The 23,656-nt window shown below is 35.9% G+C and overlaps 7 protein-coding genes across 10 annotated transcripts in view; 2 read left to right on the top strand and 5 right to left on the bottom strand.

The window, feature by feature from the left end:
• The window catches only part of LOC125801282 (zinc finger protein 271-like), a 179,360-nt gene extending 163,738 nt beyond the window's left edge, over window positions 1–15,622 (bottom strand). Inside the window, exon 1 of the mRNA XM_049477743.1 lies at window positions 15,533–15,622. The gene's annotated coding sequence lies outside the window, so the exon portion shown is untranslated. The remainder of the gene's footprint in view (window positions 1–15,532) is intronic.
• Window positions 1–21,846, bottom strand: part of LOC125801367 (zinc finger protein 41-like) — a 170,168-nt gene extending 148,322 nt beyond the window's left edge. Inside the window, exon 1 of one of the 2 annotated variants that reach the window (XM_049477981.1) lies at window positions 21,769–21,846. The gene's annotated coding sequence lies outside the window, so the exon portion shown is untranslated. The other variant, XM_049477982.1, reaches the window with a different exon arrangement.
• Window positions 1–21,865, bottom strand: part of LOC111196651 (zinc finger protein 850-like) — a 491,117-nt gene extending 469,252 nt beyond the window's left edge. The window contains exon 1 of one of the 2 annotated variants that reach the window (XM_049477319.1): window positions 21,769–21,865. The gene's annotated coding sequence lies outside the window, so the exon portion shown is untranslated. Of the gene's footprint in view, window positions 1–15,532; window positions 15,623–21,768 lie in introns of those variants that run through there. The other variant, XM_049477317.1, reaches the window with a different exon arrangement.
• Window positions 1–23,656, top strand: part of LOC111189331 (zinc finger protein 239-like) — a 239,193-nt gene that overhangs the window by 12,315 nt on the left and 203,222 nt on the right. The window lies entirely within an intron of this gene.
• The window catches only part of LOC125801196 (zinc finger protein 271-like), a 173,161-nt gene that overhangs the window by 50,895 nt on the left and 98,610 nt on the right, over window positions 1–23,656 (top strand). The window lies entirely within an intron of this gene.
• The window catches only part of LOC125801412 (zinc finger protein 239-like), a 294,118-nt gene that overhangs the window by 265,676 nt on the left and 4,786 nt on the right, over window positions 1–23,656 (bottom strand). The gene's annotated exons all lie outside the window — the stretch shown is intronic.
• Window positions 18,334–19,620, bottom strand: LOC125801538 (zinc finger protein 239-like). The gene has a single exon (XM_049478353.1). The coding sequence runs from the start codon at window positions 19,461–19,463 to the stop codon at window positions 18,846–18,848; it is 618 nt and encodes a 205-aa protein (XP_049334310.1). The 5' UTR covers window positions 19,464–19,620; the 3' UTR covers window positions 18,334–18,845.

The raw sequence follows: 23,656 nt of genomic DNA, 5'->3' as shown, positions 1-23,656 counted from the left end.
CTGACTTTTATACACAGATATATACAGTCATGGCCGAAAGTGTTGGCACCCCTTAATTTTTTCCAGTAAATTAAGTATTTCTCCCAGGAAATTACTGCATTTACACATGTTTTGTTATACACGTTTATGTTGTTTGTGTGTATTAGGACAACACAAAAACAGAGGGGGGGGGGGGAGGCAAATTTGACATAATTTTACACAAAATTAAAAAATTGGGCCAGACACAATTATTGGCACCTTTCCAAAATTGAGGGTAAATAACTTTGTTTCAAGCATGTGATGCTCATTCAAACTCACCTGTGATAAGTAACAGGTGTGGGCAATTTAAAAATCACACCTGAAACCAGATAAAAAAGAGAGAAGTTGACTCAATAGGTCATGGGTCTTCCAGCAGGACAATGACCACAAACATACTTCAAAAAGCACCCAAAAATGGATGGAAACAAAGCGCTGGAGAGTTCTAAAGTGGCCAGCAATGAGTCTGGATCTAAATCTCATTAAATACCTGTGGAGATATCTTAAAATTGCTGTTGGGAGAAGGCACCCTTCAAATATGAGAGACTTGGAGCAGTTTGCAAAAGAAGAGTGGTTCCAAATTCCAGTTGAGAGGTGTAAGAAGCTTGTTGATGGTTATAAAAAAAAAGCCAAATGTACTCACCACACATCTACAGTCCTGTCAGTTTTTGTGAGAGAAAGGAGTGGACAGTCGTTTGCATCACATTTTAAAATCCACTCAGTCTTCTGCACATAATCGAGACGACTGACAATGAAGTCATTCTCAGTGCCAAAAGTGTCCCATACAGATTTTCCTTTCAAACGTGGAAAGTTTTTCAGCCATGCCAATTTCCCCTGGAACCATTCTTTAGCCGAAAATAGTCGATGGACCTCTAGTAAAGTCTTGAGCCAGTGATCCTTTGATTGTGCCAGTTCAATCTCATTTAGAATGGACACTCTTTTTTTCATGATCAAGTGAAATATGTACAGAAGGTTGTCTATTGTACATGTATTGACCATTTTTATTGCCTGACGTTCAAGGTTGCCATGTCCTGACCATGGAGGGGAGCTGTAGCTGGTAGTTGGGCTGGATGAGCAGGCCTTTGGTGGATTGTAGTATTTAGATTTTTTTTTTGTCTTTCTCTTGCGCCATTTTTCTTCTACACTTCCTGGTGCACTTAGAAGACTCTCATTTGGTTCCTTTTTCATACCCCGAATTTTGGTCAGGATAACACCACGCATTCGGCCAGAAACAAACTCGTGCATAACTTGCAGGAAGTCACCAGGTTCTCTGTGAAGTCGATTATGAAGGACAATTCTTTTTGTGGTACGGAACCAGTTTTCAGCTTGAGTATTGGTGTCTCTTGTCTGGCCTAAATGCTTGAGCATGACACCTGTCCAGAGTGGCAGGATTGCCATGTAGGGTTTCAGAATGTCCACTACAGCTGGACACCAATGAGGATTTGATGGAGCACCTGAAACACATTGCTCTTTACTTTCCTTTGTTTCAAAGAAAACATACTCGAACATCTTTGAAAATGGAGACTGTTGAGCAATTGTTTTGGAGGATGGGTTTGCCAAGGTGTTTCCGTCTTCCAACTTTTTGGTTGTCTTCAGTGCAGACTCCACATTGACAGGGACAGCTTGTGACTTGATCATGTTCTGAAGGTCTTTAAGGCTCTCCTGACAGAAGCTTTCCTCTTTTGTGCAGAAAACATCACAAATGTATGTCATCAATGTATGTACCTCTTCTAATGTTGTTGAGTTCTGTAGCAGAGCAAATGAGTACAGGAACAAGTTTTTGGTTGACTTTGAGCACTTCACTTTTGCTACTTTAGTGCACATGAGTTTTATTATGTGTCTAGAACATATGTGAAGCACTGTGAAACTGCAGTCCTGACCTTCACAGACACTTTCGCATCTTTTGAGATAGTCTAGAATGCTGCACTGACAGAAAGCTTGAATTGATGCATGGATAATTGCCCAGCTGTAATCTGTCTCAATTTTTTGGGGTTGCAGGTGAGACTTAAAAATGTAATAAAAATCTCTGACAAAGCAAGATAGCCAGTGGTGTATTGTTGGCGTACTTTGGTCTGATGACAGCATTTCTGCTACTGCAACTGTAGTTCTGGTAGTCGATGTCGTTGGGGTACACAAAGCATAATACAGAATATTGCTGTTGCAGTATTTTGGCTTTGAAACTACTGTACCAGTGGCATCAAGGTAAAGGAAGAGCGTCTTGTTTTTTTGAAGGTTCTTGACAAGCTGAAGTTGAGAAATCAAATACATATGTGTGATGAATGGTGACATTGATGCACACTGTATGTAATGATGTTTGAGGGGTGTGGGTGGTTCCTTCTCATCTTGATTTTGTTGAATTCTCAGACATTCCAGGTAGGGATTACAGTCCAGTCTGTTGTCCAGGTTTTTCTCACTGGATATTTTTTGAATCACTGTCAGTGAAGGCACATCAGTAAGGTTGCCACTAGCAAGCTTTTCCTCTGATGCTGCTGCCAGTTTCTTGGTGTGTAAATGCATGGGTGAAAATTCTCCCAACTCCTGTTTAAGTTTTTGTCTCAGAGGCTTTCTCACATGTCTGCTGAATGTGGTACCTTGTGAATGGTCTATCTGGCCAGACACTTGCACAGTAACCTCAACAACTTCGTTTCCTGCTGGTGCTTCACAAATAGACATCTTATACAAAGCACAACAGGGAAATTTACATTTGGCTTTTCCATGCCAAAAAGGGGAAGATGTTTTTCTGGACATCATCGACTTGACTCGATTATATGTAAAAGACAGCACACAGTTACTGACCTGGCTAATTTTAGAGGACATAATGTCTGTCCATCCATCTCCAAGGACACTGCACCCTCTCTTCATGTTTGGATTTATTTTGCTCCATTCTTCTTTTGATATGGTTACTGTAAATTCAGATGGGCACTCTGGAGATTCTGAAGATACATGCAACATTTCATCTCTTTCTTTTTTTTCTTCTTCATCCAACTCAGTATCTGAAACTGTTATATCGAAAGCCAGTTGTTTCCTTGGCAATGGTTTTCTCTCTTCTTTCTTGGTGGTACATTTGGGACAGAACCATGGGGAAATGCATTCGAGGTCCACTATACTTTTGAAACCAACACACCAGGGGTGAAACCAGTCCTTGCATTTACTGCATTGTGCATATGGCTCAGATGGGTTGTTTGGCTGTCTGCACAAACAAAATAGCTCCTCTTCAGATTGTGGTGATTGAGGGCTACAATGCACATTCTAAACAGAGAAAAAAGTAAACTAATATATATTATAACCTCTAAACAACATGTCAAACTTACAGAACTGTGTAAAATGGCCAAAACAATGTTTAAGTTTTACTAATATGCTGTTTGTAATATGTGTAAACCAACATACCTCTTCTAGTATCACTGGTAGCCCCAGGGACTGAACAAAAAAAAAATCAACATTAGTTTAGGCAAAATATATATGTTTTAAACTGATTGCACTGTGCCACTGATAATAATAGTGTGTTGTTTACAAATAAGAGTTTCTAAATGTAAACATTAATATATACATTGGACTAAAAAGTATCCTGATCATTCATACTGTTATTGTTCAGTAAAAGCTTTAGACAAACTGATATGTATTATTATTACTACATTTGTATTACTACATGTTATTACAGATGAAAGTATATATTTTAAATGTATTAATTTTTTTATTATTATTATTATTATTATTAAAATCTTACACTTTGTCATTACTGGATCTAGAGTACACAGCTTCATCCACAGTTAATATAAAAGTGCATCATCTACCATTACAAAGAGACCAAACTTGTGATGTTTTTGCGGAGGTCCAAGGATCTAGACAAAGAGCTGGAGCTCTTGAACATTGGAGGTCTCCGTGGATCAACACAAAATCAGCAAAAAAAATAGTTTTTTAATTTGAATAAAGTAACCATTACACTGTTAAAATTTCTTGATGAGTAGACGAATGGCCGCTACAGTGGTTAGGTAGTGGATTTCAGTCCCATGTGTAGCATGTATTGAAGAGACATGAATACCAATATGTATAGATGCTGTGTTCTCACAATTCTAAAGTAAAAGAGTGCATTCTCATATTGTGCTGAAGTAGTATGTTTTGGTTGGTTGATACTAGTAAAAAAGTGAGGATTTTCTATTGTAGTATCTTGTCACATTACTGGTTTATCTGTAGGTCTCTGTGCTTGGCCGTTGAGGCATGGACCATGAACATAGTGTTATGCTGTGCTTCTGGATCCTTGTTGAGCCAGTATCAGATTGTTGTTTATTGGCCGAATAATAATACATCCTGGCTAAGCCCTATATGTAACTTTAGTTCTTAGATACAGGATTTAACATTTAACCTCCTGTATTATGTCACTAGCAACACCTTAACAACCCTTTCAGGAACCACATAACACCAAAGCAACTACCTGTTACCTAGATAGCAGGTCCTCAGTTGGCAGCAGCCATCTAATAACACCCTAGCAACTATGTAAAATACCACAGTAACTGTCTGACAGTGCATTTACAACTGTTCTTGATTCATACAAGATATATAAGCACTATAATATTTAGGGAATGCACTAGGGCTGGGTATAAACACGATTTTTCAAAATTTGATTGACTTTTTCTGAATCGATTCAATATTGAGTCAATAAAGAATATTTTAGTTAGAAGTTTTGGTTTGGTGAAGTTTGGTTGAACATGTTGGATATTCATTTTAGTCAGATAATAAGTAAATTTTCAGTGCTACACGGCTGCTATTTTTTTTATAAAATCATCTATCATTTCTCACAATCATTTGTAAAATATTTTTAACAGCTCAATGCAAATGTTAAAAATGTGTGAACACAATAATATTGCAAAAGATCCTACCTCTGATGTTTCTGTAAAGATCTTCTGAATATAGCGCCTGTTGTTTAATCTATTAGGAACATGCAGAAATATACATAGCTGTCCCCAGAATCCAGATTCAGGCCAGTAAGGATCATGGATGTTGGCTCCATCTGACTGCAGCTGTGATATCCCCTTCTGGATTGACTCTAAAGTCAAGTCTAACAACCCACACTGTTGAAAGTGAGAAAAAAAGTCACATTTGTTGTAACAAACATTAGATAATAAATAGCACTATCAATTCCTTTGTTGCATAAACTTATTTTATTTTAATAATTAATATTTTAATGCAACTTACCTTTCCAAAGACTTTGAACCTGTAATGGAACATATGTAATTTTTAAAGGGACATAGGAAATATACTGACATGCCAACAGTTATATCAGGGACAGCATTATTGATCACAAAAAGTTTATTCAGGGGTACTTCCCTTCCTGTACATGTTTTGAGGTGTATAACCTCACCTGTAGAATGGTGTAAGTGTAGCTGAACACATATTATCAGAGTTCAAGCGAGACATAAAAGCGGGTGCAGATGGAAGGGATATTTCTTTTTAGAAGTTGTGTAGGTTATTAACATTACTCCATCCACAGTGTGACGTGTAGCGGAAATATATATCATATATGGCTAATATTATCATCCACAGTGAACAGTGCAGTGAGTGGTAATGATTGTGACCAGCAGTGTCTGGCTAGATCTGTCCATGTGAAGAGATAAGCAATTTTGGCTCAAGAACCCACACACACATCTGAGAGGTCAGTGCAGCACTCTTTACCTTCCATAAGACATGACAAAAGTCATGGTACATAACTCTGGTTTCCTTTTTGATGTGTCAGTGTATAAAATTGTGAATTTTGTGTAGTTGTTATTTAATAAATCCAACATAACACATAGAAAGGGTTTCCCACCGTTTGATCTTTGCATTTAGATTTTTTTATTTTTTTTTTGGCTTTCCATCAAATATAATTAAAAAAAAGGTCAGTACAGAATTACAGTGTCTTCTTAAATTTACTTGAAATGTGTTCAGGCCATCTTCTTAGAGTTCTTTACAGTACAGTTTTACGAAACTTTCATAAGCAATAAATAAAATAGAGCAGTAGTTCTCAAACTTTTTAGGCCAATGACCAATGACCAAACTAAAACCTCAAAGTACCAACTACAAGCCATTTTACAGAAACACGTGTAGTTACCACACCCATAGTTATTTATATACAATAAGATAGTCGTGTAATCCACAAATATACATTTCGTCATATCCTTAGCCAATTGTTCTTCACCTGTTGTGTGAACCTTGCTCGCATAATTAGTTAAGTTATTTGATTAGTTATTGTTTCTGGTTAATACAGTATTCCTACTGAGACTGTCAGAAGGATTTAGACAAAGGAAAATAAACAACATGGGCTACAGTGCTTTTACCTTATTTATCTATTAACTGTTGTGCAGAAACTGTAGTGAACTGTCGGTGACTGTTTGATTGATGTAGGTTATCATGTCTTGAAATGTTTTACTGTAGGACCAATGAATCTGATGTTAATAATGATAAAACTGTAGTTCTGAGAGTAAAGGAGAGTGTACCTTACATTCAGGTTCTAACTAATGTAATGTTAAGAAAATTACAGGTGGAAACTTCATAGATTTCAGTTCTTAATATTTCAGTGCAAGCAGATGTTTTGTCTCAAATAGATTGCTGGTTTTATAGGACTCCAAAATGTTTTTTTTATGCAGACCTAAAAACATTTGTCATAAGTTTGGTATCCAATTAATCCAAAATGATACAGTAATATCACTTGTTACTAATGTTATTAATGGTATGGAATGTGTTTTTCAAGACTGTCTTGGTTTCATTGGATACCAATTTGATTTGCTCGTTTTATAGGACTCCGAAATTTGGTTTATGCATATCCAATTACTCCTAAATTATACAGTAATATCACTTGATATGCATGACATTAATAGTATGGAATTGGTTCTTCAAGGATTTCATTGTCTGCTTTGATAAAAAAAAATAGATTTTTTTTGTTTTTATACAATACCGAATGGACATTTTTGGTATCCAATTACTCCAAAATGATACAGTAATATCACTTCAAACATATACCTGGATACATGAGAATAAAATCTTTAAGAAATTAGTTCTGTGATATGATAATTTGATTTGCTTATTTAATATGACTCCTTATTTAACATTTCCAAAACGTTACACTGTTATACGGATAAGCAGGAGTCTTTCTGGTGTATATTTGTGGATTAACCCTCGTTAAATCATGTTTATTTAGGTGTAAAACTGGTTTCTGTTCCATGGTCAGTCTCTGCACAAGAAGCCCAAGTCTACACCTCCGGGTGCGCTGTGCACGCGGCTAGAGTAAAACACTGTTTGGACACGCACTAGGGTTTCGGTGCAGATGGCGTGCCCGCGGTCAAACATGGCGCATCATTCTCGTAATAGTTTATAATGCATGACTGCGAACATCAAATCCAGTAATAATTTAATAATTCTTACCTGTAACGTTTGTCAGACATCCTAAACAGACATCCAAATGGTTTTTATTTTCTTAATCTAAATGGTCAAACAGATAACCTACAGGTCAAACCTAACTGAAATCAGTTGAGCGATGCTACAGAGTAAAGTATGTTGCGGTGTAGGGTGACAACACAATTTGCATAATATTCCCATAACACCTTGCACCAATAGTGTAAAAAACATATTAAAGGACTGATTAAAACTTTTAAAAGTATTTTTAATAATGTTCTGCATATGTTTATTTGAAAAGTTTTTTATAGAATTTATATTTATAGTATTTATATGTGTTTAAAACATTATTATGCTGGCACTGAAATCTGACTGACTGGGGGTGTTCCAAATTGAAAATAAATAATCAAGGAACATTTATTCAAGGCAATTAAAACTGCTGGTTGGTTCAATAAAAAAACTTCCACTTATAAATTAGAAATATGTGCACTTAAGTTCTTTTTTTTATCATTTTACTCTTTTTAGTGTTTTTATTTTATTTTTTTTACCTTAAAATAAACTATTAAAATGCTTGCCACAAAAATCTGCCCTCATTTTAAAATGATAGTTTATTATTATTATTATTATTATTATTATTATTATTATTATTATTATTATTATTATTGTTGTTGTATTAGGAATATATCTGTCATACGTGCATTATTATTTCTCTGACTGAAAGCGTTAGCTCATCAAGTCTTTCAAAAGAAGCTGAGGCATATGGGAAATGTAGTGCTTGTAGGCACTTGTCTTGTAGTTCTCCTCTGTACTTTTCAAACAGAAAAAAATTAATCAAATGTTGCCTGAGGATAGAAGTACTTTTAAAAAAAAAATAGATTTTCCCCTCTGCCAAGATAAAATCCACGTGCCTTGTTTAAACAAAACCTGATTCTGCATTCATTTTAGTATTTCAGTGTTTGTTCATCTACAAAAAAAAGATAAAAAAGTAAATATTAGATTTTTTTTCTACAAACGAATTAGCCTAGTGAAACTAGATAAAAAATCTGAACAATTATGACTGATACACACAAACCTTTTCTTTGTTACACCGAGTTTAAATGTACATGTTTTTTTCTTTAAATGACCCTAATATTTTCGACCTTTAGTTCTTTTTAAATAGATTATAATATATAAGTATATACATTATTTATTTATTTCATATCCCAGCATGTAGAGTAAAAAAATAAAATGAACAAAAACTTTAGCTGGAGAAACAATAGCACATCCCTGTGGGTACAATGCAGATGTTGGTGATCCTGGTGACCATCTAGTATCTCCGCCATCGTTTCTGGGCCAAAAGTTACTGACTCTCTCACTCACACTCACACACAAAACACAATGAACATCCTCAAAAAAGCTTTTTTCCCTACTTCTGTTTCCAACAGAGATTAAATATAATTGCAGTTACTTCAAAATAATCAAACTAACTAAGATCAACGTGTAAACTTTAAGTAAGCAATATTATTATGCATAGAAATATCAGTAGCATGAACTTATTTGATTTCATCATGTGGAAGTGTAAACCATTAATAAACACACTGCAGTTCTAGTTAAATCTGCATTTTTTTATTGACACTTGTAAAGTTTGGTCCTTTAGAAAACCCTGAGTTTCTCACAGGTACATACAATTTTGCGGTGGTGTTCATGTGGATTCATCTTGTAAATTTTGGGGCGGCACAGTGGCAAGAGAGCCTGGGTTCTATTCCAAGCTGGGGTGACCCGGGTCTTTCTGTGTGGAGTTTCCACGTTCTCCCCGTGTCTGCGTGGGGTTTCCTCCGGGTGCTCAGATTTCCTTCCACAGTCCAAAGACAGCACGTCAAGGCCAATTAGGAAGCAGTAGAAATTGCCCCCTAGGTGTGAGTGAATGTGTTTGTGTGTCTGTCCCTGTCTGTCTGCCCTGCGATGGATAGGCAGCCTGTCCAGGGTGTACACTGCCTTCCGTCGATGCCAGCTGGGATAGGCTCCAGCAGTCCCCCATTCGTCTGAAGTCTAGTGGATGTAAGCAAAAAAGGCAAATAGTTGTCACAGACCTGCAAACTTAAAAAACATCAGATTAAATAATGGTAAAGCAATACTTCTTGTAGTTTTGACACTGATGGTATAATATATAAGATAAGACAAGACAAGATAAGGTAATACTTTATTGAAACAAAAATGAGGGAATTTGCAGTGTTGCAGATATATTTTTGTGGCGTCATATTCAACACTGTTTGCCAAGTACAGAGGTTCATAATAAAAAAGATTCTACAGTAATATGACTTGTTGTTCAGGATATTCACAGCATATTAGGTTTACTTTCATAAGGCAATGTAACCTTCAACATAATATTTGACAATCTGGAATTAGGGCAACTGGAAATATGCAGAACAGGCAATTTATTCTCCTGACATCTTCTCAAATGCCAAGTTAAGAGGCTCATTATAAAAAAACTGTACAGTATTTTCTTTTTGTTATAAAGGCTGTTCACAGTTTAATAGGTATAGTTTCATAATTTTGTGTCAAATTTAACAGACTATTTGAGAATCTGGATTTAGGGCATCTGGAAATATGCAGAACAGGCAATTTATTCTCCTTTAATCTTCTCAAATGCCAAGTTCAGAGGGTCATAATAAAAAAACTGTACAGTAATATTTCTAGTTATTTAGGCTCCTCACAGTCTAATAGGTATATTTTCATAATGTGGTGTCTGATTCAACAGACTATTTGAGAATCTGGATTTAGGGCATCTGGAAATATGCAGAACAGGCAATTTATTCTCCTTTAATCTTCTCAAATGCCGTGTTCACAGGGTCATAATAAAAAAACTGTACAGTAATATTTTTAGCTCTTTGGGCTCATCACAGTGTAGTAGGTATGTTTTCATGATTTTGTGTCAAATTTAACAGACTATTTGACAATCTGGAATTAGGGTAACTGGAAATATGCAGAACAGGCAATTTATTCTCCTGACATCTTCTCAAATGCCAAGTTCAGAGGGTCATAATAAAAAAACTGTACAGTAATATTTCTAGTTATTTAGGCTCCTCACAGTCTAATAGGTATATTTTCATAATGTGGTGTCTGATTCAACAGACTATTTGAGAATCTGGATTTAGGGCATCTGGAAATATGCAGAACAGGCAATTTATTCTCCTTTAATCTTCTCAAATGCCGTGTTCACAGGGTCATAATAAAAAAACTGTACAGTAATATTTTTAGCTCTTTGGGCTCATCACAGTGTAATAGGTATGTTTTCATGATTTTGTGTCAAATTTAACAGACTATTTGACAATCTGGAATTAGGGTAACTGGAAATATGCAGAACAGGCAATTTATTCTCCTGACATCTTCTCAAATGCCAAGTTCAGAGGGTCATAATAAAAAAACTGTACAGTAATATTTCTAGTTATTTAGGCTCCTCACAGTCTAATAGGTATATTTTCATAATGTGGTGTCTGATTCAACAGACTATTTGAGAATCTGGATTTAGGGCATCTGGAAATATGCAGAACAGGCAATTTATTCTCCTTTAATCTTCTCAAATGCCGTGTTCACAGGGTCATAATAAAAAACTGTACATTAATATTTTTAGCTCTTTGGGCTCATCACAGTGTAATAGGTATGTTTTCATGATTTTGTGTCAAATTTAACAGACTATTTGACAATCTGGAATTAGGGTAACTGGAAATATGCAGAACAGGCAATTTATTCTCCTGACATCTTCTCAAATGCCAAGTTCAGAGGGTCATAATAAAAAAACTGTACAGTAATATTTCTAGTTATTTAGGCTCCTCACAGTCTAATAGGTATATTTTCATAATGTGGTGTCTGATTCAACAGACTATTTGAGAATCTGGATTTAGGGCATCTGGAAATATGCAGAACAGGCAATTTATTCTCCTTTAATCTTCTCAAATGCCGTGTTCACAGGGTCATAATAAAAAAACTGTACAGTAATATTTTTAGCTCTTTGGGCTCATCACAGTGTAATAGGTATGTTTTCATGATTTTGTGTCAAATTTAACAGACTATTTGACAATCTGGAATTAGGGTAACTGGAAATATGCAGAACAGGCAATTTATTCTCCTGACATCTTCTCAAATGCCAAGTTCAGAGGGTCATAATAAAAAAACTGTACAGTAATATTTCTAGTTATTTAGGCTCCTCACAGTCTAATAGGTATATTTTCATAATGTGGTGTCTGATTCAACAGACTATTTGAGAATCTGGATTTAGGGCATCTGGAAATATGCAGAACAGGCAATTTATTCTCCTTTAATCTTCTCAAATGCCGTGTTCACAGGGTCATAATAAAAAACTGTACATTAATATTTTTAGCTCTTTGGGCTCATCACAGTGTAATAGGTATGTTTTCATGATTTTGTGTCAAATTTAACAGACTATTTGACAATCTGGAATTAGGGTAACTGGAAATATGCAGAACAGGCAATTTATTCTCCTGACATCTTCTCAAATGCCAAGTTCAGAGGGTCATAATAAAAAAACTGTACAGTAATATTTCTAGTTATTTAGGCTCCTCACAGTCTAATAGGTATATTTTCATAATGTGCTGTCTGATTCAACAGACTATTTGAGAATCTGGATTTAGGGCATCTGGAAATATGCAGAACAGGCAATTTATTCTCCTTTAATCTTCTCAAATGCCGTGTTCACAGGGTCATAATAAAAAAACTGTACAGTAATATTTTTAGCTCTTTGGGCTCATCACAGTGTAATAGGTATGTTTTCATGATTTTGTGTCAAATTTAACAGACTATTTGACAATCTGGAATTAGGGTAACTGGAAATATGCAGAACAGGCAATTTATTCTCCTGACATCTTCTCAAATGCCAAGTTCAGAGGGTCATAATAAAAAAACTGTACAGTAATATTTCTAGTTATTTAGGCTCCTCACAGTCTAATAGGTATATTTTCATAATGTGGTGTCTGATTCAACAGACTATTTGAGAATCTGGATTTAGGGCATCTGGAAATATGCAGAACAGGCAATTTATTCTCCTTTAATCTTCTCAAATGCCGTGTTCACAGGGTCATAATAAAAAACTGTACATTAATATTTTTAGCTCTTTGGGCTCATCACAGTGTAATAGGTATGTTTTCATGATTTTGTGTCAAATTTAACAGACTATTTGACAATCTGGAATTAGGGTAACTGGAAATATGCAGAACAGGCAATTTATTCTCCTGACATCTTCTCAAATGCCAAGTTCAGAGGCTCATTATAAAAAAACTGTACAGTATTTTTTTTTGTTATAAAGGCTGTTCACAGTTTAATAGGTATAGTTTCATAATTTAGTGTCAAATTTAACAGACTATTTGAGAATCTGGATTTAGGGCATCTGGAAATATGCAGAACAGGCAATTTATTCTCCTTTAATCTTCTCAAATGCCAAGTTCACAGGGTCATAATAAAAAAACTGTACAGTAATATTTCTCGTTATTTAGGCTCCTCACAGTCTAATAGGTATATTTTCATAATGTGGTGTCTGATTCAACAGACTACTTGAGAATCTGGATTTAGGGCATCTGTAAACATGCAGAACAGGCAATTTATTCTTCTTTAATCTTCTCAAATGCCAAGTTCACAGGGTCATAATAAAAAAACTGTACAGTAATATTTTAGCTCTTTGGGCTCATCACAGTGTAATAGGTATGTTTTCATGATTTTGTGTCAAATTTAACAGACTATTTGAGAATCTGGATTTAGGGCATCTGGAAATATGCAGAACAGGCAATTTATTCTCCTTTAATCTTCTCAAATGCCAAGTTCAGAGGGTCATAATAAAAAAACTGTACAGTAGTATTTCTAGTTGTTTAGGCTCCTCACAGTCTAATAGGTATATTTTCATAATGTGGTGTCTGATTCAACAGACTATTTGAGAATCTGGATTTAGGGCATCTGTAAACATGCAGAACAGGCAATTTATTCTTCTTTAATCTTCTCAAATGCCAAGTTCACAGGGTCATAATAAAAAACTGTACAGTAATATTTTTAGCTCTTTAGGCTAATCACAGTCTAATAGGTATATTTTCATAATGTGGTGTCTGATTCAACAGACTACTTGAGAATCTGGATTTAGGGCATCTGTAAACATGCAGAACAGGCAATTTATTCTTCTTTAATCTTCTCAAATGCCAAGTTCAGAGGCTCATTATAAAAAAAAACTGTACAGTAATATTTTTTGTTATTTAGGTTATTCACAGTTTAATAGGTATATTTTCATAATGTGGTGTCTGATTCAACAGACTACTTGAGAATCTGGATTTAGGGCATCTGTAAACATGCAGAACAGGCAATTTATTCTTCTTTAATCTTCTCAAATGCCAAGTTCACAGGGTCATAATAAAAAAACTGTACAGTAATATTTTAGCTCTTTGGGCTCATCACAGTGTAATAGGTATGTTTTCATGATTTTGTGTCAAATTTAACAGACTATTTGACAATCTGGAATTAGGGCATCTGGAAATATGCAGAACAGGCAATTTATTCTCCTGACATCTTCTCAAATGCCAAGTTCAGAGGCTCATTATAAAAAAAAACTGTACAGTATTTTTTTTTTGTTATAAAGGCTGTTCACAGTTTAATAGGTATAGTTTCATAATTTAGTGTCAAATTTAACAGACTATTTGAGAATCTGGATTTAGGGCATCTGGAAATATGCAGAACAGGCAATTTATTCTCCTTTAATCTTCTCAAATGCCAAGTTCAGAGGGTCATAATAAAAAAACTGTACAGTAATATTTCTAGTTATTTAGGCTCCTCACAGTCTAATAGGTATATTTTCATAATGTGGTGTCTGATTCAACAGACTATTTGAGAATCTGGATTTAGGGCATCTGTAAACATGCAGAACAGGCAATTTATTCTTCTTTAATCTTCTCAAATGCCAAGTTCACAGGGTCATAATAAAAAAAACTGTACAGTAATATTTTTAGCTCTTTAGGCTAATCACAGTCTAATAGGTATATTTTCATAATGTGGTGTCTGATTCAACAGACTATTTGAGAATCTGGATTTAGGGCATCTGGAAATATGCAGAACAGGCAATTTATTCTTCTTTAATCCTCTCAAATGCCAAGTTCAGAGGCTCATTATAAAAAAAAAAACTGTACAGTAATATTTTTTGTTATTTAGGCTATTCACAGTTTAATAGGTATATTTTCATAATGTGGTGTCTGATTCAACAGACTACTTGAGAATCTGGATTTAGGGCATCTGTAAACATGCAGAACAGGCAATTTATTCTTCTTTAATCTTCTCAAATGCCAAGTTCACAGGGTCATAATAAAAAAACTGTACAGTAATATTTTTAGCTCTTTAGGCTAATCACAGTCTGGCGAATAAGACGCCAACTTCAGCCTCGTCTGTTGTGTTAATCCTCCAGCCTGATGCTTCATTTACACTATCTAGCACTGAGTCTTGTGAAGCAGTTTTGTGTTAAATCCACCCTGTTCACTCTGTAACACAAGCACCCGTCCACCTGACCCTCTATTTCTGTAAACATATATTACTGTGAAAAGTCTGATTCAACATGCCATCATATTAATAAGGCACTCTGTGTATTGAACATTGGAGTAAAATAAATGATATTGGGCAGATACAGTCTGCTTCTGATAGATACAATAAACGAACCAATGATAAATATTTTCAACAGGACAATTTTAAAATCGTATTGTAATTGTTAAGAAGAGCTAGCTGGTATTAAACCATGTAGAAGCCACTGTGGTGCATCTAATTAAAATGCTGGAGATGATGTACTCTGAAAACAGTATTTACTGCAGCAGAGGAGTTGTGGTATATACAGAATAGATGAATGCAATCCGACTGTGTGAGTGTGTGATTCTGAAACAACAGATATAAAAGGGATACTTGAACTACTTGAAACACATTACTGACTACAATTTACAACACTAACACCTAAACAAAGATACACACTTCTATGAGGTGTTATCTGGTAATAATAATAGGCAGATCAGAAACAGCTAGAAGCTATACAGAGCTATACAAAGAGCTGATCAGTTAGCATAGCATGTAACTCCTTGAAAGTACACCTACAACTTGGAAAGTAATAGTTATCTACACTTTATGAATAAACAGCAGTGTATGTACTTACAGGTATCTGAATGCACACAAGAATCAAATGTCCTCGGTAATCCCACAAAACTTTACTAAGCTGCACACCGTCCACTATCTCCACTGTTCCTCTACAGAAGTCCTCTCTATCTGTGGTATGCAAGCCCCCAACTGAGGCCCCTCAGTCTCAGCATCGCTCTGATTGGCTAAACAAGCGGAAGCATGAGGGTTGCAGGCACTGTGGGTGGGACTCAGTGGAGGAGCTATTTAGCTCCTGAAGTCTTTGGGCCAACTCTTGGCTCTTTGTAACAGTAATTGTAAAATATAAATAAATATAAATAATCTCAGGTGTGTTTGTGCTTCTAATAATGATATAAAACATTATGTTCTAAAGAACAGATTCTTCTATTAAATCTCTGCAGGCCCTATTTACCATAATAAGAACAGAAACATTCACCAAGACTCACTGATTTGTACACTGTAGAGAAAAGAAGATATGAATTATAAGAAACAGTGAAGGTGTGAGTAATGTTTTAAAAAAACAACTAAATTTAAGTTTAAGAACTGTGTAAATAAACGTTAAATCTGTTAGCTAGTAAACGCTAACAATTAAATAAACTGAGGTAAAATTTGAGGATAATTTACTCTTACTGAGGCAAATTAGCTTAAAACAGATAGTAATTTGTAGAATTGTTAGAATGGTGGCAATTAGTTCCTCCAAACCGTTTAAAAACCTTTCTAGGTCACAGAAAACAGAAAATAAATGCTCTTTTTCCTCAGAAACTTTGGGTACATTCAGTAGCTAGCTTAGCCAACACTAGGAAGCTAGCTAATTCAGCTTTTTCCTAACTTACCAAATTTTCTCAGTTTATTAAACAGTATAAGAGAAAGAGAGCTAATTCCCTGCTAACTCTGTTAGCTGCTAACAGGCTAATGTTGACAGGAATCTGACAGGAGAGAATCTACTGCTGAATCAAAGCCTCATAAAGAGCAGGGGCCTCATTTATAAAGAGTGCGTACGCATAAAAAGAGGGCAGAAATGTGCGTAAGCAACATCTCACGCAAGAATTGTGATTTATAAAGAAATACTTGGTGTGAAAACGAGCGTACATTTAAGCAAGGTTTAAGGCATGCGTATGCCTTCAAAAGTGTGCGGAGAGAGCGGGAATTAGTGGCATCATGTGGTAAAGTAGGGAATTGTTAGTAAATGTGCAAGCTTTTCTTCCTTCCGCATATTAGTTACCACATAAATCAAAATTAACAAAGGAAGATTAAGCATTACTTTACTTTATTTTTTACTTTATTACATATTTTTTTCTGCATGTATAGTTAAAATTATTTCTGTATCTTATTCTGTATTATATGTATATGTAGTGTTAATTTTCCACTAACTTGTATATTTCACTTTGTAGTTTATATCAGTTTTATTTGTATTATCTGTTTTATCTCACAGTTGCAAAATCTAAAGGTGCTATATATATATATATATATATATATATATATATATATATATATATATATATATATATATATATATATTAGTCGGGGCTACATGAGGAATATGCGAGAGTGGCGTATCCCATACTGAGATACCAAATGAATGCTTGAAAGAGAATACAAATTACATTTAAGAAAAAAAATATGCAAGAAATAAAAAATAAATAAATACCGGCCGTAAAACACTGTTAAACACTGTTGTTGTTTGGACATTTAGTTAGGCTAGCTACCAATAATAAAAGTCAGTAAAACGGCAAATGCTACATTTATACATTTAGCTAGGCTAGCTACCAATAATAATGTTCAGTAAATCAGCAAACTGCATATTTGAACATTTAGCTAGCTAGCAAACAATAATAATAGTCATTAAAACAGCAAATGCTACATTTGTACATTTAGCTAGGCTGGCTAACAATAACAATAGACAGTAAAACAGGAAATGCTTTGTTTATACATTTGGTCAGTAAAATAGCAAATCCTGTATCTTGGCACGAGATCTCACGAGATTAAGACGTGACGATATTTCTCGTCAAGCTTAAACCTCTCACAGTTTAGTGTGGACTTTTTAAGATACAACACTGGCAACTGGCAACACAGTAGCAGCGAGTTTGGTGGTTGAGCAGTGAGCAGAAGAGGAAAATTCGGGGAATTTGCATAGAACAGAGGTCACGGGCGGACCGTGGTCCGGGTCCGGACCCAAACCTATTGAGAAGGATTTAATTGTATACACGCTTTGCGGCGCAGTAAATCACAGACCAATCACGTGTGATGTAATATCACCAACCACTCTCTTCAGTCAATCAGATCTGTGCAGACGTGGAAAAAATAAATAAATAAACACACCGCTCCTCACGCGGGATCGAACCCGTGTTGTCAGGGTCACGGTCCCGCTGCTCCGGCTGTTGAATTGGGACATGGCCGTGAAAAAACGCCTTTATAAGGAGATAGTGAGCCTGGGCAAGAATGGGCGGAAAAACGAGAACGGACGAAAACTAAAGTCACGCCGAGTGCGACAGAGAGACAGGCGAGGAATTTTGTATAACTGGATCATTCTGAATTCTAATTAAATACTCCTGGCATAGAAGATGCTTCTGCTACTTTTAACAGAGTGACAGACGGTAACAGAGTGACCAACAAGACTGTACTGTGCTTAAAACATGTTCTGTCTCTGTTTGCACTTCAAGCATAGTCTTAATATGCTGGTTATGCATAGTTACATTACAAGAGATTTAGGAGAAAAAAAACACAAACCATAGTCTTAATATAACTGGATATGACAATCTCAGGCCTATAGGTTTCATGTCAAACATGTGTTGAGAAAACACAATGAGACTGGAGATCTGCAATATAAAAGCTGTTTATTAAAACACACATGGGTAAATATAGAGGTGAAGTAATACAAAGATAATAGTTTGTACTGGATAAAAACAATTAAGAAACTACATTATTTGGATATTCTTAGTAACTTTGGAGATTAAAAAAAACATAAGCAACATTTAATATTCAATAAGGAAAAGATAAGAGAGTATAAAACTTGAGTAATACAACACAACCAAATATCCCTCTATATCCCTCTATAGTAACAGATTTTTAATTGGACTGAACCATAGACAAACAAGAACACCAGCAGAGGGAGTGAATGAGCCTGTAACCTTACTGCGCAACAGTAACTAACCTAAAAACTGAGCTCTGTCTCACAAAGAATGTCCTGGAATATTCAAACATACAAGACATACAAACATAACATGGAATTCTATACACATCATCCCTGGATAAGAATAGTTTTGCTGAACCTGTAAAATCCATTGTTAAATACAGTTCATATTTGTTTCTGGTGGAATTTATGATTTGCACTTTTAATTGCCATGGGACAAATTTGGGAAATTTTTCTCTCCTGTGTGAATGCGCTGGTGTTTTTTGAGATCACTCTGTGTAGTAAAACTCTTCCCACAGTCTGAGCAATGATACGATTTCTCTCCTGTGTGAATGCGCTGGTGTATTTTAAGTTTACTCTGTGTAATAAAACTCTTCCTACAGTCTGAGCAGTGATATGGTTTCTCTCCTGTGTGAATGCGCTGATGTTGTTTGAGAGTACTCTGTGTAGTAAAAATCTTCCCACAGTCTGAGCAGTGATATGGTTTTACTCCTGTGTGAATGCGCTGGTGTATTTTAAGATTACTCTGTTGATTAAAACTCCTCCCACAGTCTGAGCAGTGATACGGTTTCTCTCCTGTGTGAATGCGCTGGTGACTTTTGAGATGACTCTGTCGATTAAAACTCCCCCCACAGTCTGAGCAGTGATACAGTTTCTCTCCTGTGTGAATGCGCTGGTGAATTTTGAGATGACTCTGTGTAGTAAATCTCTTTCCACAGTCTGAGCAGTGATACAGTTTCTCTCCTGTGTGAATGCGCTGGTGTTTTTGGAGAGTACTCTGTTTAGTAAAACTCTTGACAGAGTGCTGATGTTTCTCCATGTCGGGACTTGGCTTCAATTGTCTGTTAAATGTAGCAAACTGTTTCTGTGTGTTCTGGAGATTCTTCTGGATGGCTTCTGCTTCACCTCTTTCAGCAGTTTAACTTTGCTCTTAGTTAAATATCCTGGTTGTTGGTGATGAATTTCATGAGAATAATTTCATTTCTGGAAAACACAAAGAAAAATGTCATTAAATATTTAAATACAAGCAGGTCAATTAACTGAAGAGAACTGCCTAAATCAGTTACACTATACTTATAAAACTACTGGGACATCTTCATTTACCATAAAAGCTTCTGTACTTTTATCCCAGTCGAAGTCCATAGTGTAAGGGGGTGCTGGTGGTCCTCCAGCCACTAGAAGGAGGCCACCTTTTGTCACTCAAAATAATCAGTCTGACACCTGTTTACTGCCTTTATAAGGACTGAATAGAATAATAGAATAGAATAGTCCGATTGAGGCCATTTCGAATATTTCTATCCAATTGGATGAGGTGGATAATCCTATAAATAATCCGATACAAAGAAGAATAACAGCCTTGTAAACACCTGTACCCGATTACATCCCCAATCAGAATGTTTAAGTATGTTTGCGCATGTACCACAGCGTTTTAGGGCCACTCTAAAAAAAAAATAATAATAATAAAACAGTTGACTTTGAGATTAAAGTTTATTAGGAGAGGAGATATATTTGTATTATTTTAGGTAAATTTAACTTTAACCACTTAAGCTGCAGTTTAGGAGCGGAGCAGAGGGATACGAGCGCTCATGAGCTGTTAAATAATCACCATCATTTATCTGCATGTAAGATGCTGATTATTAATGCTGTAGTGTTACAGTTACTGTACATAATACAGTGTCCAGATTTTCTTGTGGCAGCCTCCCAGAAGACCTGCACAGATTTTTTTTGTTCCTTTCATTCCATGTAGTTCATATTTAATAAAATATAATAATAATCTTTAATGACTGAAAATGAACTGAATAAGATGAGCTTTCACTTAATTGATCAATAGTACCATTTTGACCACCCCAAAGAGAAGCACTTACTCCATTAAATAATCAATGCTTCACTTTGTGATGGTCACCATGGATAAACATATCATTTTTTTTACAGACAAAATTTACCATGCAAGTTAACACTGTTCAGAAATTTACACCAAATTGATACAACCTTTTTAACACTGTGTAATAAATGCTTAAGTTATACCAGATGGACTTGGTCCTCACTGTTGATGGTAAACTTCAAGTGATGCCCCAACTTGTTTGCACTTACATTTCAATTTAGGTAAGATGGCTACAGTTAGAGTGACACTCAGAGATAGTAGAGATACAAATGTGCACAATTTTATCAGAAAAATGTATTTTGTTGTTAGTCACTTCAAACTACCCCAACAAATAGCACTTACTAATTACTATGGAAAGGTGGGTGCAGTTGTTTGAGTACCAATTGTGACATTGATTCCAGTAGACACTTTTTAAAATCTAAATTTAATTTAAAATATTGTGGTTACATTTTTTTTTACATTTACCTTGATGTCCTGCAGGTTCTTGAAAAGGAGATCGTACTGCAGCAGATCTTGTTTGTTGCTCACCTTGTCTAAAGTCTTACTATTTATGTATTCTGAAAGCTTTCCATAAATTGAGGTCATTCACAGCTCCTCCCTGTAAAATCACTCTCTGACATCACAATGGACCATCCTGATTTCTGTATAGAAGGGTACTTCACACTTGTAAAAGCGTTTGAAAATTCATATTCAAATAAAAATTTTAAACTAATAATTATAAAATACAAAGCATTTGTTTGAGTTTATTTGTTAATAGGATGGTAAAAACTTGTTCAAATGCGTCCAGCAAGCATTCTCATTTTACTACAAAATAGTAGCCAATTTAGACAGAATTTTTGTACACATTACAAGAAGAAGTTACTGATGTTGAGACTATTTGGGCCAGATTATATCTGGTTCTGTGTGGAAATAAAACAAACACCCCTGGTTGCTTGAGTCACTTAATCCTCCTATTATGTTTGGGGTCAATTTGACCCCTTTCAATGTTTAATGCATTTATGTAAGTAGTTAATCTCATTTTATTTCCCTCATATTTGTTTAAACTCTTGTTAATAAAAAGTCAAAGTAAAATAAAATACCCAAATAAAACAACCCTTGGTTTAAACAATTAGTATGAAACACTGAACTGAGAAAACACACCTCCAATTTTGTTGGGGCCCAGTACGTTGGTGCACTTATAACTCCACTCAGTCAGCGAAAGTGAATCGAATGAGTCAACCGAGTCAGTTGATTCGTTACTCACGGTTCACACAGAGCTCGCGGAGATGGCGTCCTCAGTAGCCATGACAACAGACTCCCGGTTCGCGGTGCTCCCGGTCAGAACGCAGCAGTCCCCAGCACTCACAGCGGGAGACGACGCAGTGCACGAGCGCCGGGAAGATCAGAACACCCTCCGTGTTCAACTCACACGCGAGGTCCGGCCGAGCTGCTGCAGACAGGCGCGAGGAAACTCAGCAGCAGCAGCAGCTCTCAGTCCGCGGAGAAGCGCCTTTACTCCACAGTCCGGCTGAACTGCCTCTTCAGAGGTTCCGCAGTAAAACTGAACTGAACGCTGCGGTTTAGAGCACTATACAGTACAATAGCACTGTAACTGTGTTATAGAGCGGATAACAAGTAAATAAAAGCGCTCCGGAGAGTCTAAACACAACTTCTCTCCTCACTTTCTCTCTCCTTCTCCTCCAACACACACCCACAGACACTCACACTCTCCCTCTTAGTCCCGCCCCTACTCGGCGCGGATTGGATAGAAAAATGTCTGTCGAGCTTTTCACTCGTATGATTGGCTGAGCTGAACAGGAAACTAGCAGGAAAAACACGCGAAACAGAAAAGGCACATGGGAAATGGAGTTCATTTACACTTACAACGAAAAACAACAACAAAAAAAAAAATACAAATACACAGGATATTTTTAAGAGTCCTACACAAGTATCTAATGTTATCTAGCTAGCCAATATTCCCAGTGCTTTTTGTAATGTTGTAGAAAAGAAAATGTGAGGTGGGCTACCCCCACCTCTCGTCCGGGGTACAACTCCCCTGCGTGTTCGTTTGATAGAGAGAGTCAGACAGTGGAGTGAAGTTGAAAGCAAACCAAGTATTTATTACAAACTGAATATTCAGGAGAACCCACACATGAAAGACCGTCTAACAGCCGTCCCAGCATAAGTTCTGACCCCCCTCTGATCTGACTCCATGTTTTATACCCAAAATGACGTAAGCCTGTTGATGAGGCGTTGTTAAAATCATCTCATGTTAGCATGCACGTGTTAATACTGAAGTTTCACGTGTCTGACTGGACCACTAGTGTTTGACCTTGACTGTGTTCTTCCATCCTGGCACTATCTGTGTGTGTGCGTCACCCCCCGCTTTGAAGCAGAGGTTTTTTAGGGAGGCACTCACTCACCAAAAGGCTGCTTTGATCTAATAGCCTTTTTGTAGCAAATTAGCCCCGTACCAGTCGAATTGATGACCGTTAGTTAGGGTCATGCAGTAAAACAAAATACTTCAAGCCTGAGCTACATCTCATATGTTATATGTTAATGTGGGTTAATTTGTCATATAATAGAGTCTGTGTTAGTCACATGCCATATCAAACAATGTTTTACTATATGTGTAAAGGATATATTGTGATTATTGGTTAATCTTTTATATAAATGCGTGTAAAATACACTGAGTAATAAAAATGATCAGATACAATGTGAGTATTGGTTATGCATATTGAATACAAGGTTTCACACAATGATTATGTCACTAAAATAAGTAATCATAACTGAAAGATATTTGTCAATCAACCCAAAGTATAATAAACAGTTACTCTTTAGTAACCAAGTATCTAATGTTATTTAGCTAGCCAATGTTCCCAGTGCTTTTTTAACCAAGTATCTAAATGTTATCTAGCTAGCCAATGTTCCCAGTGCTTTTTTAACCAAGTATCTAAATGTTATCTAGCTAGCCAATATTCCCAGTGCTTTTTTAACCCAGTTAGTTAACCTTAGCTAACCTAGCTAAAACATTCCACACTGAAATAAAGTAGTTATCGTTAGATAACCTAGCTAGCTAAAACATTCCACACTGAAATAAAGTAGTTATCGTTAGATAACCTAGCTAGCTAAAACATTCCACACTCAAATAA

Source organism: Astyanax mexicanus, chromosome 4, assembly GCF_023375975.1.
Source record: "Astyanax mexicanus isolate ESR-SI-001 chromosome 4, AstMex3_surface, whole genome shotgun sequence".
Taxonomy (NCBI): Eukaryota; Metazoa; Chordata; class Actinopteri; order Characiformes; family Acestrorhamphidae; genus Astyanax; species Astyanax mexicanus.
This window is presented reverse-complemented; position numbering and strand designations above follow the sequence as displayed.